General features: G+C 38.9%; 1 protein-coding gene across 1 annotated transcript in view; it reads left to right on the forward strand.

Annotated features, from left to right (window-relative positions):
* The window catches only part of LOC106870844 (transcription initiation factor IIA subunit 1), a 44,489-nt gene that overhangs the window by 13,507 nt on the left and 13,973 nt on the right, over positions 1-17,009 (forward strand). The window contains exon 2 of the mRNA XM_014917076.3: positions 14,865-14,966. Coding sequence (XP_014772562.1) covers positions 14,865-14,966 — 102 coding nt within the window. The remainder of the gene's footprint in view (positions 1-14,864; positions 14,967-17,009) is intronic.

The raw sequence follows: 17,009 nt of genomic DNA on the forward strand, positions 1-17,009 counted from the left end.
GTTTGTTTTTGCATAATAGTATGAATTCCTGTCTATAGAATACAAATTTGCAAACATTTTCTGAAAATTCTAAAAAACTTAAAAAGTTACAAGGGGTTATATGGTGTGTGTAGAGCAGAATTTCATCAATATTTCATTTGTTCACAATTGACAACACGTGCAGTCATGCACAAAATGACGTTTTCCAAATCCTGTTTTCTGGCTTGGTAAAAATGATCAAACTTTAAACCTCTGTAACTTTTATAAAAAAATTTTCAGGGAAAAAGTGAATGAGCCTCTGAGATACAGTGTGAATGGAAAATTACATTAATACACCAAATTATAAATTTCCTGTAAACTTTAAAATTTCCGTGCAGCCAAATTGAAAAGATCTGGCCTGATCAGCAATGCTTTCTAGCTCATCCACTGAGAGATTGATTTTTTTTTTTATGGTTTATTGAAAGAAATGTAATAGCGTCTTAGATTTGCAGGCCCTTTGAAATTCATATCTTATCTCTGGACAGTGTCTCTAGTGAAGAATCTTAATTCTTAGTTGTCAAAACCATCTAGCTTGGGAGAGTAATGTTCAATGCTTTATGTAATATGGGCTCTTACATAATTAACATTCCTGCCAAAGACAAAATCTTTGGTAATCACTTTTTTATTCAGATGGATAAGTCTCTCAAACTATCTAAGGCTTGAGAAATATAAAACTAGTTCCAGTACACTAAGTGGATTACCTATTAGTAACTGTCGGCCAAACTAAAATCATCTTTGTAAGCTGTTGCTGTTTATCACCCTTCCAAATCAGTTCCGATCGAGCCAAAATGCTCCAGTTCTTTTATCCAATGTTTTCCACTTTTTTTTTAAGGCTGTAGGATGTAATATGAAGGAGCTTTAGCTGCTATTTCTGGCAACTCAAGCAGCCGCATAGGCATTCCGTCATTTCCTTGTTGGTCTGTGTCACAAAAGAAAGTTGCTTGGCCTGTTGATTTACAGTCTGTAAATCTATCAAGCTGCAAGGTTTGAACTTCTGACCTTGCAGTCAGTAACCAACCACCACTGTACCTCTTCAACCAGTGTGACTAATTTTAAATATTCTTTAATAAGTTGTACTGAGCTTGAACAAACAATGTACTGAATATAAGTTGTCATGACAACTGACTGAGTATAATGAGCTTTAGATGGGAAGGGAGTAAGATTTGAAGTCAAGTTGTTTTTATCTTAGTGTTGTTTGTTTAAATATAGATGAGACTGTTGGAGCTGAAGTGAAATTCCAGCTGAATACACTAAGTGCCATGAATAGATTGGCTAATATGATTTTGATCAGAAATTCTAATTGAAAAGTTGTTGTGTACTTTGGTTTAGTATGTTCTTGTAATTGTTTATTAAATTTGATGTGATAAGTGGCTGTGATATTTCTGCATAGGCAGCTATGTATTGTTGGACATGTGTTATAGCTATCATCATCATCATCATCATCGTTTAACGTCCGCTTTCCATGCTAGCATGGGTTGGACGATTTGACTGAGGACTGGTGAAACCGGATGGCAACACCAGGCTCCAGTCTGATTTGGCAGAGTTTCTACAGCTGGATGCCCTTCCTAACGCCAACCACTCAGAGAGTGTAGTGGGTGCTTTTACGTGTCACCCGCACGAAAACGGCCACGCTCGAAATGGTGTCTTTTATGTGCCACCCGCACAAGCCAGTCCAGGGGCACTGGCAACGATCTCGCTCGAAAATCCTACAGGAGCCAGTCAGGCGGTACTGGCAACGGCCACGCTCAAAATGGTGCATCTCATGTGCCACCCGCACAAGAACCAGTCCAGGGGCACTGGCAACGATCTTACTTGGTTTGCCGGGTCTTCTCACGCACAGCCCATTTCCAAAGGTCTCGGTCCGTAGTCATCGCCTCGGTGAGGCCCAATGTACGAAGGTCTTGCCTCACCACCTCAGCCCAGGTCTTCCTGGGCCTACCTCTTCCACGGGTTCCCTCAACTGTTAGGGTGTGGCACTTTTTCACGCAGCTATCCTCCTCCATTCTCACCACATGTCCATACCAGCGCAATCGTCTCTCTTGCACGCCACAACTGATGCTTCTAATGTTCAGCTTTTCTCTCAAGATACTTACACTCTGACGGGTATTCACATTGACATTACACATCCAACGGAGCATACTGGCTTCATTCCTTGCGAGCTTACGTATGTCCTCAGCAGTTACAGCCCATGTTTCACTGCCATGTAGCATGGTTGTTCGTACGCATGCGTCATACAGTCTGCCTTTTACTCTGAGTGAGAGTCCCTTTGTCGCCAGCAGGGGTAAGAGCTCTCTAAACTTTGCCCAGGCTATTCTTATTCTAGCAGCTACACTTTCAGCGCACCCACCCCCACTACTAACTTGGTCGCCCAGATAGCGGAAGCTATCGACTACCTCTAGTTTTTCACCCTGGAATGAGATAGAAGTTGTTTCCTGTTTGTTTGCAGTCTTTATTGCACCTGAACATCTGCCACAAACAAAAACTGACTTGCTAGTTAACCTGCCTTTGATGTTGCTGCACCTCTTATGTGTCCATAGCTTGCACCGGGTACATCTTATAGAGTTACTACCTACTCCTTTTCTACATACTGAGCAGGGCCATCTACCTGAAGGGGTTTGTGTTTTATCTACCTTCCTACTTATTAGGATTTTGGTTTTAGCTAGGTTGACTCTAAGGCCCTTCAATTCTAGACCTTGCTTCCACACCTGAAACTTCTCCTCTAGTTCTGATAGTGACTCCGCAATTAGGGCAAGGTCATCAGCATAGAGGAGCTCCCAGGGGCAACCTGTCTTGAACTCCTCTGTGATTGCCTGGAGGACTATGGTAAATAATAGGGGGCTGAGGACGGAACCTTGGTGGACCCCTACCTCTACCCGGAATTCATTGCTGTACTCATTTCCAACCCTCACCTTACTGGCCGCATCTCTGTACATGGCTCGCACAGCTCTCACTAGCCATTCTTCTATCCCAAGTTTCCTCATTGACCACCAGATAAGGGATCGGGGGACCCTGTCAAAGGCTTTCTCCATGTCAACGAAAGCCAGGTACAGAGGTTTATCCTTGGCTAGGTATTTCTCTTGCAACTGTCTCACTAGAAATAAGGCATCAGTAGTGCTTTTACCTGGCACGAACCCAAACTGCATCTCATCTAAATTGATTCGCTCCCTAATTAGTTGGGCTATGACCCTCTCTGTAACTTTCATAACCTGATCTAACAGCTTGATGCCTCTGTAATTATTTGTATCTAAAGCGTCCCCTTTACCTTTGTAGCAGTTGACTATGATGCTGCTACACCAGTCATAGGGTATGACTCCTTCGTGTATCACCTGGTTCGTAATACGGGTGACTAGGCTATAGCCAACACTGCCAGATATTTTGAGCATCTCTGCAGTGATTCCTGATGGGCCGGGGGCTTTCCCGGTCTTCATACTCTTAATTGCTTTATCTACCCTGGTACTATCAACTCGGATAGCTGGTCCCTCTATTGGGTCGACATAAGGCAGGCTCTCTTTCTCCCATTCATTCTCTTTATTAAGCAATCTATCGTAGTGGCATCTCCAGACCTCTTTCTTTGCATCCTCATTTAATGCAAGCGTACCATCATCCATGCGAACACATTTCTCTCCTACAACATCACTATTCTCTCTCCTACACTGTCTTGCAACCCGAAATACCTCGAGTCTTTGGTCCTCACGGCGCAGAACATTGGCAAATCTTTCCTTATCTGCTTCCCCTCTGGCTAAATAAACCTGTCGCCTAGCCTCCCTTCTGGCACATTGGTACAATTCCCTGCTACCACCGTTCTTCCAGTCCTTCCAAGCTTGTTTCTTTTGTCTAATAGCCCTGTCTACCTCCTTGTTCCACCACCACGTTACTCTGGGTTGGGAGGGGACCTTACACCACCCACAAATCTGGTCGGTGGCTTTCAACAGGTTGTCCCGCAGAAATCTCCAATTGTCTTCCACGTTGTATGATGCTATATCCCCTTCTATTTCGTTAAATGCTTCAAGTAACTTGTCTCTAAGTCTCTGTCCGTTTGCAGGGTCTTTAAGCTTCCACACCCTTCTTCTCCAAGCCTGTCTAATTCTGGGCACCCATTTTGCCTTGATCCCAAAGTCGCTAACTACTAATCTATGTTGTGGGGTACATTCTTCGCCAGGGTAGGTTTTGGCATTTATAAGCCGCCCTCTTTCCCTATTTCTGGCGAGGATGTAGTCGATTTGGCTAGAGTGTCTGCCGGAGCGGTAGGTGACTAGGTGACTGGCAGGTTTCCTGAAGTTGGTATTGCAGACCATAAGATTGGTTGCATCACAGAACTCCAGCAGTCTGGTTCCCTCCTCATTGCGGGAACCGAAGCCATAGCCTCCATGTATGCCATGGAAGCCCCCAGCACGACGTCCGACATGACCGTTGAAGTCTCCAGCCACAAAGAGAAGGTCCCTGTCACTCGTCGACGAGGTAGTTTGCAAGAGGGTGTCATAGAATTGGTCTTTCAGACCATCTGGTAGCCCAGGTTGAGGTGCATAGGCTGAGATGACAGTAGCTAATCTATGATGAAGCACTAGTCTGATCTTAAGTACTCTGTCACTTACTCTAACGACCTCGATTACCTTATCCACCCATTTCTCCGCTAGAAGTATTCCTACGCCCCCGACCCCGTCAGTGTTCCCTGCCCAGAAAATCTTGTACCTGTGTTCTTTGCCTGTGAGGAACCTTGCAGAACCTCCTCTCCATCTTACTTCCTGGATGCAGCACATATCTACGCATCTCCGTTCAAGCATCTCAACAATTTCACCAGATCTACCTTTCAGCGTGCCGACGTTGAGAGTGCCAATCCTAACAGTATGGGTGTTGGGGGTGTGGGCCTGTAGCCTGGGAAGAGGAAAAGCAGTGTCGTGTACCTGAAAAGAAAACTTGCAATTGGAAGAATTCATAAGCAAAACATTACCTACAACCTGCAAACATTTCTCAACCTTAATGCGCTACCCAAAGGTAGGGGAGAGGATGGCCAAGGCCACTAGATGGGTTCCGGGAGACAGCCGAGGTTGACAGGATGACAAAGGGATGAACTTCCGGTGGAGGGGTGGGATGACAGAGGAATGAACTTCCGGTGGAGGGATGACAGAGGAATGAACTTCCGGTGGAGGGGGCGGGATGACAGAGAAATGAACTTCCGGTGGAGGGGGTGGGATGACAGAGGAATGAACTTCCGGTGGAGGGGGTGGGATGACAGAGGAATGAACTTCCGGTGGAGGGGGTGGGATGACAGAGGAATGAACTTCCGGTGGAGGGGTGGGATGACAGAGGAATGAACTTCCGGTGGAGGGGGTGGGATGACAGAGGAATGAACTTCCGGTGGAGGGGGTGGGATGGCAGAGGAATGAACTTCCGGTGGAGGGGGTGGGATGACAGAGGAATGAACTTCCGGTGGAGGGGGTGGGATGACAGAGGAATGAACTTCCGGTGGAGGGGGTGGGATGGCAGAGGAATGAACTTCCGGTGGGAGGGGGTGGGATGACAGAGGAATGAACTTCCGGTGGAGGGGGTGGGAGGGCGGGTTACCGCCAGCGAGTAGAGAGGGCTCTTAATTGTAGATTTTAAATATTTGAGAGACAACAATGCATAAATCGTAATTTTTTAAAAGAGCAATGAATTCTGGGTGATTAGAATATAACGTAGCATGAATTTAGGAAGCTTAGAAAATGAATAAGCATGAATTTAAGACAACAACTGAATTCAATTGAATTTCATGGAGAGAAACAAGATAAATAATAAGGGACAAAAAACTAAAGCGCAAGGTATTGAGATGTTTGAGGCCGTAAATAAATAAAAAATCTCTATCTTATCTGCATCTTGGGTATTTCGTCGTAGTACGTCAGCGAGATAATTTAGAATGGGTTTCTCATTTATATATAGCCAGAACCTGAAGACCTTAAAGGAAAAACTACGAAGGGGAGAGAGAGAGGATGGAGGGGTAGACAGAGGCATGGCGGGAGAAAAGATCATCATCATCATCATCATATATATATATATAAAGAGAGAGAGAGAGAGAGAGAGAGGGGGGGACCAGTCAAGCAGCACATCACGCTGTAATTCTTGGGCTGAGAAATCAACACTTAAAAGCCATAATTTTAAGGAGCGATAAGAATTTTTGAATAAAGGAAAATGGGTAGTGGTGGTGGGTAGGTACCGCCAGCGAGTAGAGAGGGCTCTTAATTGTAGATTTTAAATATTTGAGAGACAACAAGATATATACAAAGTGCGATGGGTAAATTATCACATGCGCATTGTTTGTTTTTGACTTTGTCAACTACATAGTATAGTAGGGTCAGTCGGGCACTGTCTGTGAGAAAAACAGCACCATGATGCAATTCACTCTGCCAGGAATTGGGAAACAACATGCTGTACTGCTTGGCATTTGTGCTGGAAGCTCTAATATGAACATTTCAGAGTGTTAAAGATGTCAATCTGAGGACACATACCAAGAGTGATAAAGATCAAACTTCCACTCCACATCATGGTGTTTGGAGTGATCACTAGTGATGATAACGTTATGCTTCCATTCATCTTCCCACACAGCCTCAGACTCAACATAGAGGCCTACTTCAAGTGCCTGGAAGAGGTAGTGCTGCTCTGGGTCAAGAGGGTGGCTGCTGGAAGACGCTATGTTTGGCAACAGGACTCTGCACCATGCCACACAAGCAGGAGAACCCAGTCATGGCTATCAGACAATTTCTGCAGCCACATCAACCACCTAACAACCATCAACATCTGGCCACCTAACTCCCCAGACTGCAACCTACTTGATTAGTATGTGTGGGGCACAGTTGAGCGAGAGACCAACAAAACTCCTTGTAACATCAAAGATGAACTGAAGGCAAGGATTATGGCAGAATTCACCAACTTAAACAAGGAGACTGTCCAGAAGAGTTACAGGAGATTCTGGAGGCTGTGGTTGAAGCCAATGGCAATTTTATTGGATAAATTTACTCTTTAGTATTTCAAGATATTTTCATGTAATTTTGGTAAATATATCTGTTAAAATGAGATGACAGTTTATTCATTGTAGCCTGTATATATACATACATACAGACACCATTGTGTGGTTAAGAAGCTTGCTTTCCACCATGTGGTCTCAGGTTCAGTTCTGCCACAAGGCACTTTTGGCAAGTGTCTTCTACAGCCCCAGACTAACCAAAGCTTTGTGAGTGGATTTGGTAGGTGGGAACTGAAAGAAACCTGCCCTGTGTGTGTGTGTGTGTGTGTGCATTTGTCTTGACATGATGTGGTGATTTTTTTTTTTTTTTTTTTTTTAAAGAGCATCGCTGTCATACAAATTATGTTGTTCATGCCCAATCTTCCAGCAGGAAATATTTTCTAGCTTGGAAACAGGTAATGGTTGTTGACAGGAAAGGTATCAGGTCACAGAAAATCTGCTTCAACGAATTCTGTCTGACCTATACAAATTAGAAAAGTGGACATTAAACACACATACAAGGGAGTGCTGTAAAGTTTCTGGCTTTAAGGGCATTGCAAATAGCCTGGTTGGAGGCTCAACCTTCCAAGTCCTTTTACAGGGCTTAGAAAAACTGAAGGACCACTGCAATAAGTGGGTGAATCTGAGGGGGGAATAGGTTGAATGAAGTCGTAATTAATTGATCCTCCCGTGTTTTCTTTTATCCAAAGCCAGGAACTTTTTAGCATTTCCTTGTATATTATATGTGTGTGTGTAGTCTTGGGTTCAATCTCACTGCACTGCACCTTGGGCAATTATCTTCTATAGCCTCAAGCCAATCAGAGTTTATTGGGTTGAAACTGTAAGCCATTTAATTTGGTGCCCTCAAAGTAGTGTATAGCTTAACTTTTGTAGATTCCTGCTTTGAAGAGGTAGAATGGTTTTATATCAGAATACAAAGCTACCTTGTGACTGGTGGAGTGGAGAGACAGGAAGAAAGTACAATTTATGAGTTGCTACAGTAAAAAAAAAAATAGTATATCAAGATATTGAATTATTCTCAGGCCGAAGTTCCTATACAAATGATGGCAGAAAAGTGAATTCCACTTCAAAGTACCCTTGGATAAGGTGGCAGTGTTAAAGGTACTCTTTGATCAGGTGGTAGTGTTAAAGGTATCCTTGAAATAGGCAGCAGTGTTAAATGTACCCTTGGATTAGGTGGCAATCTTAAAGGTACTCTTGGATCGGGGTGGCAGTGTTAAAATAGGTAACAGATTGTGTCTATAACTCAATGACATGTACATTCCAATGAGCTTCCACACAGTTTCTAGTTACCCAAAATTCACTTGCAAAGTTTGGTTGACTCTAGGCTGTGATACAAGGCATTTTCCTAAGTTAGAGCACAATAGGCTCGAACCTGGAACAACAGGATAGCAAAACAAGACTTCTTAACCATACAACAATGCTTGCACTAGTGGTTTCATAAAAGTGGGTTAGAAATTCGTCATTAATGTGTCAATGATAATCTCATAGACATCTTTTAAACATAAACTGGAGCTTTCGTGAGCTGATTAATGTATTGTTAGTATCTGAGAAAATACCTTGCAGTATTTGGTTGCAGAACTTTATACTCTTAAGTTCAAATCCTCTTGAAGTCAAGTTTGCCTTTTAATCTTTCCAGAATCAGAAAAATAAAGTACTAATCAAGTACTGAAGTTGATTTAACCGATGATAGCCTCTCCCAAAATACATGTCCCTGTACCACTGTTAGTATGTCATTTACAAGACATTGATTAGCTTGTTGCTATAGTACAAAACACTTATTCCACTGGTAAAAGCATCTTCTATAGCCTTGGGTTGATCAATGTCTTAAAAAGGCAAACTGGATAGATGGATAACTGTATAAAAGCTTGTCATATATATATATATATATATATATATATATATACATATATATATATATATATGTGTTTGTTTTTATGTTCAGTTATAATAAAAACAATTTTACATTAATCTGATAGGTTACCCTATACTTTTGTAGAGTACAAATTTATTATTCTTAAACAAGAATGTTGTTGACAGTAACTTCAAAGTTTCAGCCTGCTAAGCCATTGTCAGACTGCAATACATTAGTCTTGTCTTTATATAGTCTCTGTTGAGTTGAAACCATCTGTAGGTGTGTGAGCTTGTGTGGGGTGGTAATTAGGTTTTTCATGATTGGTTGTTATGGAAAGGTGTCTTGGAAAAATTTTAATTGATTAGATTTTGGGGTTATGTTTTGGGAGTGAAATTGGGTAGTTGGATAACTGAATGGGGGAGGTTTGTCTCTCTCTCTCTCTCTCTCTCTCCCTCTCTCTCTCTCCCCCCCTCTCTCTCTCTCTCTCACTCTCTCTCACACACACACACACACACACTTGCATATATGACAAACCTCCATAAAGATTATCCATCTACCCAATTTCACTCCTGAAACCTGTTTTCTCCACACATCAGTGGCATTATTTGTCCCACATAAACAAACAAAAACCAAAAGTTTGGCAGTGTGATATGTGTGTTTTTTTTCAACTTGGCTTCACATTGAACATGTATTCATTACTTCCATTTTCTTTCTTCTACCTAACTTTCTGAAACACATAACTTAAGCTTAAAATGTCTTTGACATTTCAGGCTTTTCTTAACCCCTTTCTTGCCATATTTCTTGAGGCATATACTATGTCTTCCAGCTAATCAAGAATTGGGAGAGATTTAGTTGAATAACTTTTTCATTGTGAAATTGATATTTGGAAAATAAACAGTTTTTAAATGAACAATTATATAATGGACAGTTTATTTTTATATGAGGGTTAGTTTCAAAAGAATTTATTGCATTGACCTCCAACACTCTTGTTACCATGTTTCTGCTGAAATATGCTGCCGCTGTTTCAATAAATTTTGAAAACAATGAAGAATTTAATAAAATAACTTTGTCCTTAAGATGGTGTTGGAACTTAGTTGTTATGGAAGGTTTTAATTTAGGTCACTCTAAAACAAGAAGTTTGTATTGTAGGGTGGGTATCAAAAAAGTTAAACTAATAACTGTCTCTTGGTTTCACTTTGTTTTCTGTGCTATTATTCTTGTCATTATTTTGACCACTCTATGATCTTTTGTTTCTTATGCAGGATTTCATTGTTCTTAAACACTACAGTAGTCCTGTGAAACAGTTTGCATGAACTTTTAAGAATCTTTAACTGTTCCTAAATGTTTAACCGTTTTGTTACTATATTTCTGTAGAATTATACTACCTCTATTCCAATAATTTTGAAAATTATACTGTATTTTAGTGAATTAACTTTGTCATAATTGATCTGGTGTTTGGAGCATAAACATGAAATTTTGATGGTTTGAATTTAGATCACTTTAAAAACATGAGGCTTCTATAATAGAACTAGTGATGGTCCCAGACAGGTTAGTATCAAAAGAACTAAACTCATATCACCAATAGTAGGCTTTGAGCTAAAGTCTGTCACTGAGTTTTCTGTTAGCTTTATATTTGCTGCTGCTTTAGTCTTCCTTAGTTCCTCTTATGTGGTTTTTTTTTTATCTATGACAACTTAATTCTATTGTGGGATAGCTTTGCTACTGTGTTGATTTTTTCTTTTTCTTCTCTCTTAAAACTTTACCATTTTCTTGTGTTAATGTCTTCTGCCCACTGCCAGACTTCAAACAACTTCCCCAGTTTTTTAAAATTTATTTTTATTTTGTCAATGCTACAAAAGCAGTAAAATAAACTTTAAAAATACACCAAACTCATGAATAAGATGTTATCAAGGTTTTAAAAATATTCATTTACTTGTTTTACTTACTTAACTTCCTTGTATTGTCTAAAATTGTATTTGTGAAATAATAAAATGGTTAAGAATATGCATAAAGGCATTTAAACCAATGGGAGGTGTTTTCATTTAGTTGTCTTAATTGTAATTTAATAAGTAACCTATAATTAAGAGAGACCCATGCTGAAATGGTGACAGAAGAATTGGTGAATTTATTGAAAAATAGTTGAAAGTCTGAATTTTCTCTATCCACTAATGTAACTTATAATATATATTCATATGTTATTAAACAAATTGCTGCAGTAGTAGTCTAAAATCTCATTGAACAATGTCTATGAAATATTAATTAGCTGTCGCATGATACGTATTATATACTAATTCTTTGTAGTATCGATTCGTTTTCAGTGGGTGTTTCTTTTTTTAAGGATTATCAGAGGTGTTGACATTGAGCTTGTGTCTCATCCATATATATATGCGTGTGTGTATATTTCATTGAATACACAAAATCTGTTCATGTTTTATCCTTTTTATTTTAGATTTTTATGTATTTTCTAATTAGTTTGTTTTACAGCTGATTTGGAGTGATAAAGTTACAAAATTCATATTCATAGGCGCAGGAGTGGCTGTGTGGTAAGTAGCTTGCTAACCAACTGCATGGTTCCAGGTTCAGTCGCACTGCGTGGCACCTTGAGCAAGTGTCTTGTACTATAGCCTCAGGCCGACCAAATCCTTGTGAGTGGATTTGGTAGATGGAAACTGAAAGAAACCCGTTATATATATATATATATATATATATATAGTTCAGTGTCCCAACATCACTTGACAACTGATGCTGGTGTGTTTACGTCCCCGTAACTTAGCGGCTCGGCATAAGAGACTGATAGAATAAGTACTAGGCTTACAAAGAATAAGTCCTTGTGTCAGTTTGCTCGACTAAAGGCAGTACTCCAGCATGGCCACAGTCAAAATGACTGAAACGAATAAAAGAATAAAAACATTTCCAGGCCATGAAAGTCTCATTTTCGAGAATTGTATATGTTTGGGCTGTGTGTTGTTTATTGTACCCTGTTTGAATTTATGTAGACTTTACAACCCAAGGTTTTTTTTCCCCCTACCATTAACTCCATACATCAGCAGTTATATGCATGTTGATTTGTTTGTAGTAGTTAGGTTTTTATGTTTAATAGCTACATGTTAATTTTTCATATTGTTTTAGCTTTTTACAGTTGGTTTTGGAACAATAAATTCCTAAATTCATAATTGATATCTCCAGAATTTCAGTTTCATTTTCAAGAATTGAATATATTTGGTGACTTTGTTGTTTCTATATACTTGTTAAGCTCATGTAGACTTTCCTACTAAAGGTTTTTTTTTAACCATTGACTTTATTATATATGTTGACTTTGTTTTATTTAATTTTAACATGTGGAATTAAATGAGTTTGTGAAATTGTTATTTCTAGTTTTCTGAGACAGAGGGGACAATGTTCAATATATTGTTAGATTCTTTGAGCCATCTGGGTAAAGTTATCAAGTGACATTGTTTTAAAATTGCTACAGATTTGTTTCTAGAAGGATAATGCTATTTTGGAGAAAAAGCATGTATGGTTAATTTTTTGTGTGAAACTTTTGGAAAGAAAGAGTTGTATAGGGGGTTAGAGAAATAAAAGCAAGTTTGTTACTTTTAAGTTCTACCTGGCCATCTAAAAAGATGGCTGCTAAACAAGATGTGGTTTGCAATATGATAGTAATCTATATTCACTGTTATATGGCATCTTCGTCATTGTCCTACCCAATCAATCACATGTTAGTACAATATGGAAATTAATCCCAGGTCAGACGAAATCACAATGTATTACTCATATGGTTGCTCTTCATTCTTAATCTTTTGATTGATTGCCATGCGTTCAGTCAATGTTGACCAGGGTTATCCAACAGTAATTAGCTCTGTGTAGCTTTCCACATTGATTTCTGCTTGTGAGTGACTGAGGACATCATTTGTGTTTGTGATCTGTGCATGCATTGTTAGCATTTGTTTTGTCCAATCCAATAAGAGAAACATTGCACTGAGGATGGGATTATATTTTTCTTCTTCACTATTTACTTTAGATAGATTTTCATAGACAAATTGATATATTAGATACACATATTTTTATTGGCAGATTGATGGATGAATTTCATAAAAAGATATTTTGATATAACTGCAGGCATGATGTCTTGTTAAGTAGTTTGCCTTGCGTGGTTTCAAGTTCATACCCTGTGTATAGTATTCCAGGCAGTTGTTTTGTATTACCTCAAATTGGCTATCTGTGAGTGAAATTGGAAGATAGAAACTATAGCAAGTTCTGTATTTTATATATTCTTTTACTTGTTTGTCATCTGATTGCAGCCATGGTGGAGCACTGCCTTGAATTGCTTTTGTCGAACAATTTGACCCCCAAGACTTATTTTTAAGCCAAGTACTTATTCTGTTGGTCTCTTTGCTAAACCACTAAGTTATGGGGACGTAAACACACTAACAATGGTTGTCAAGCAATGATGGTGGGGGCAAATACAGACGCAAAGACACACATATACAAACGTGTGTGTGTGTGTGTATATATATATATATATATATATATATGATGGGTTTCTTTCAGTTTCCATCTTTCGAATTCACTCATATGGTTTTTGTCAGCCCAAGGCTATAGTAGAAGACACTTACCCAAAGTGCCATGCAGTGGGACTGAATCTAGAACCATGTGGTTGGGAAGCAAGCTTCTTGTCACACAGTCACGCCTTACTATATATATATATATATATATATATATATATAAATGGAACAAAAACACAAAAGAGTACAATATAACATTTGGACAGATAGATGATACAAGGCAGACAAGAGAAACAACAATTAGGACAGGTAAAAAAAGACGGGTCATTCGTAGCCTTCTTTCTTCAGTTAAGTCCCAGAAGTCACGACCATTTCGGTCAGTTACACTTGACCTTTTGGGATTGAGCACTGGGGTTGATGTAATCAACTAATGCTCTCCCACCAAATTTCTGGCCTTGTGCCTATAGTAGAAAGGATTATTATTATTGTGATGATGATAAGCTAGCAGAATCATACTGAACAAAATGCTTAGTAGTATTTTGTGTCTTTATGTCCTGAGTTCAAATTCTGTTGAGGTCAACTTTGCCTTACAGCCTTTTGGAGTTGATAAATTAAATTATGTACCAGTGGAACACTGGGGTCAGTGTAATCAACTAACCCTCTCCCAATTTCAGGCCTTGTACCTATAGTAGAAATAATAATTATTATTATTACTATTGTCAAGGCAGCAAGCCGGCAGAATTGTTAGTATGCCAAGCAAAATACTTAGTGGCATTTTGGATATCCTTATTTTCTGAGTTCAAATTCTGCCAAGCTCAACTTCACCTTCCATCCTTTCGAGGTCGATAAATTGTGTTCTAGGAAAACACTGGGGCCAATGTAATCGACTAGTTCTCTCTCCAAAATTTCAGGCCTTTCTGCTTTTAGTAGAAAGGATTATTATTATATTGGTGGAGTGGTAGACAATGTATTGTCAAGCTAAGTACCTAAAGTATTTCCAGTTCTCTATGTTCTGAGTTCAAATCTTGCTGAAGTTGATTTTGTCTTCATTCTTTCAGGTTGATAAAATACTAGCCAGATACAGAGTTGACTGATTTGCTATACTATTCTTCTAAATAAATCTTTGGACTTGATTGTCATTCCAAGAAATCTGAATTATTCTTTCATATTTGTTCTTAAATGTTTGATGAAAAAGACAGGATAATGTTTGAAAATGTAGGTATTGTATATTGTAAGCACAATTGTTTTGCAGGTGGATGTCCTAGTAACTGTTGATCATCCAACTACATAAATAGGAAATCAATTTGTTAGTAAGATATGCTAAGGCAGATAGAGTTGTGTTTTAAACAGACATCCTGATGGCTGTAGAAGTTTGAACTTGTGACCATGTTATTACTTGTCCAATATGTTAACCATAAAAGAATTATTTCTAGTATTTTTGATGAAATGAGAAGTGTTTGCTCAGTAATTTAACATCTTTCTTTTGCAGCCTAAACTTTATAAGACAGTTGTGGACGATGTAATAACCAGTGTACGGGAAGCCTTTTTGGATGAAGGTGTCGATGAACAGATTTTGCAAGAATTACGACAGGTATTAATCACATTTTAAGAGTTTTTTTTTTAATCTTTATTTATCCCATAAATTATTTCAGTATCTTTTATGGTGGGTACATGGCAGAAACAGTAGAGCATCCAACAAAATACATTGTTGTATTTAGTTACATTCTGTATCATCTTCCCAATGCAATCAACTGTACCTTAGAAGGTAGTACCCCAGCATGGCCATTGTCCAGTAACTGAAACTGATAAAAAAAAGTTATAAAATGGAAGAAAGTCATTTACTTCCCTTAATTTTGTTCATAATCTTGAAAAAAGAACACATGATCTTCTATTGAAAACTTTTGCATCATCTCCCATCTGAGCATAGATAATTTGATAATATGCTGTTTCCTGTTACAGCAACCCATGAGTTGTTGTTTCTTTCTCTCTCTCTCCCCCACCCCTGCACCAATCCAGAAGAATCTGTAAAGGTCATACTTATTGCCCTTCTTCCTCTCATTAAGTCATAATAATAATAATAACAACAACAAAAATATTGTTCTGATATGTCAAGAAGTCACTGTTATCCTGCACTCAGAATTCACTACAATCCATGTAAGTTATTTGTTTATTTAATGTCCATTTTCCCATGCTAATTTGATTGAGAAAGGAATTGGTTCCAGGCAGGATTTTACAACTAAAGGCTCTTCCTGTTGCTGACTCTCACCTATTTTCAAGTTAATAATTTTTCTTCATTCTACAGGCTTTCAAAAGTGTAGAGTAATTGGTCATAATATCAACAAGGAATATAAACATCTCTGTTATTTGCTTAAACAGTGACATGCAAAAAATATCAACATTCATGTGCATTTGCATGCCCACATGCATAACTAGCTTCTCACAGTTTCCATCTTTCTAATACACTCGCAAGGTATTGGTTGCCCAGGGCAAGAGTAAAAGACATTTGTCCAAGGTTCCTCAAAGGGAGACTGAGCCCGAAACCAAGTGGTTATGAAGCACATTTATTAACCACATAACCATGCTTGCGTCTGTATTCTTCAGAAGTCTTCATCCCTATCTGTTATGTCTCAACGCTACTGCTATCTAGCACCTTCGGATGACCTCTACTCAACCGCTACACAACAGCTGCTTGACTGCTACTCAACACACCTACCACGGCCAGACTACCTCTATTTATATGTCTTGGGAGATCCTACTTCTTCGCCTGGTGGTGTTGACACAACACTATCACTGTTATTCTACCTTCTATTCCTTATCACTTTTATTCACATTTTGGTTGAGAGGGTTGACATTGTCTGCAACCAAAGACAGATCTGCATGAGAAGACATGAAAGCAAATATTATACTGACCTCACACAGACACACACACATACACATGTGCATACCATTTTTAACTAATGCAATGTGGACTGGCTTCAAACAAAGTTTGACCTTACTGTAGGTTCAACTGGAAGGACCAGCTTTCGGTGATGAAGCACAAAATATTTGGTAAATAACGCTGTAGTCCTTTATATTAGTTACGCACCAGAAGTGTTTGTCCAGAAAATATTCGATTATTCCACCTGTATTTGCAATTTATTTTTGAAAGTCTGTAACAACCATGTTTTATGTATTGCTGACTGGCATATCCAGCTTGTTTCCATGGTAATCACAAGAATGTGCCTTTATCATAGTGCTACCTATTCTAATGGTTGAGTACCAAAAGCATTCTAGTTAGGGAGCTGACATTTGATACACATCACTTGAGTGATGTCTGGGTAGCTATCCTTATTGTCACACCTGATTTTTTTTGGAATGAGCTAGTCACTAACAAGAAAAGAGTTGAAGTTACACCTAACAGAAAGAAAAGCTGTCTTTGACGACCTGTTATCATCATTTAATGTCCGTTGTCCATGCTGACATAGGTTGGACTATATACATTGTTATGTTAAACAAGTTATAGTATGGTAGTCTGTGGATGAGGATAATCAATTTGTGTTCCAATTGCCTTCCATCATTTTGTACAGATTTTTGTTTAGAATGTTTGTTTCATTTTAAGCCTGTAGAGACATGTTAGAATTCTAATTTATTTATT

This window comes from Octopus bimaculoides, chromosome 11 (genome assembly GCF_046866305.1).
Source record: "Octopus bimaculoides isolate indiv1 chromosome 11, ASM4686630v1, whole genome shotgun sequence".
NCBI lineage: Eukaryota > Metazoa > Mollusca > Cephalopoda > Octopoda > Octopodidae > Octopus > Octopus bimaculoides.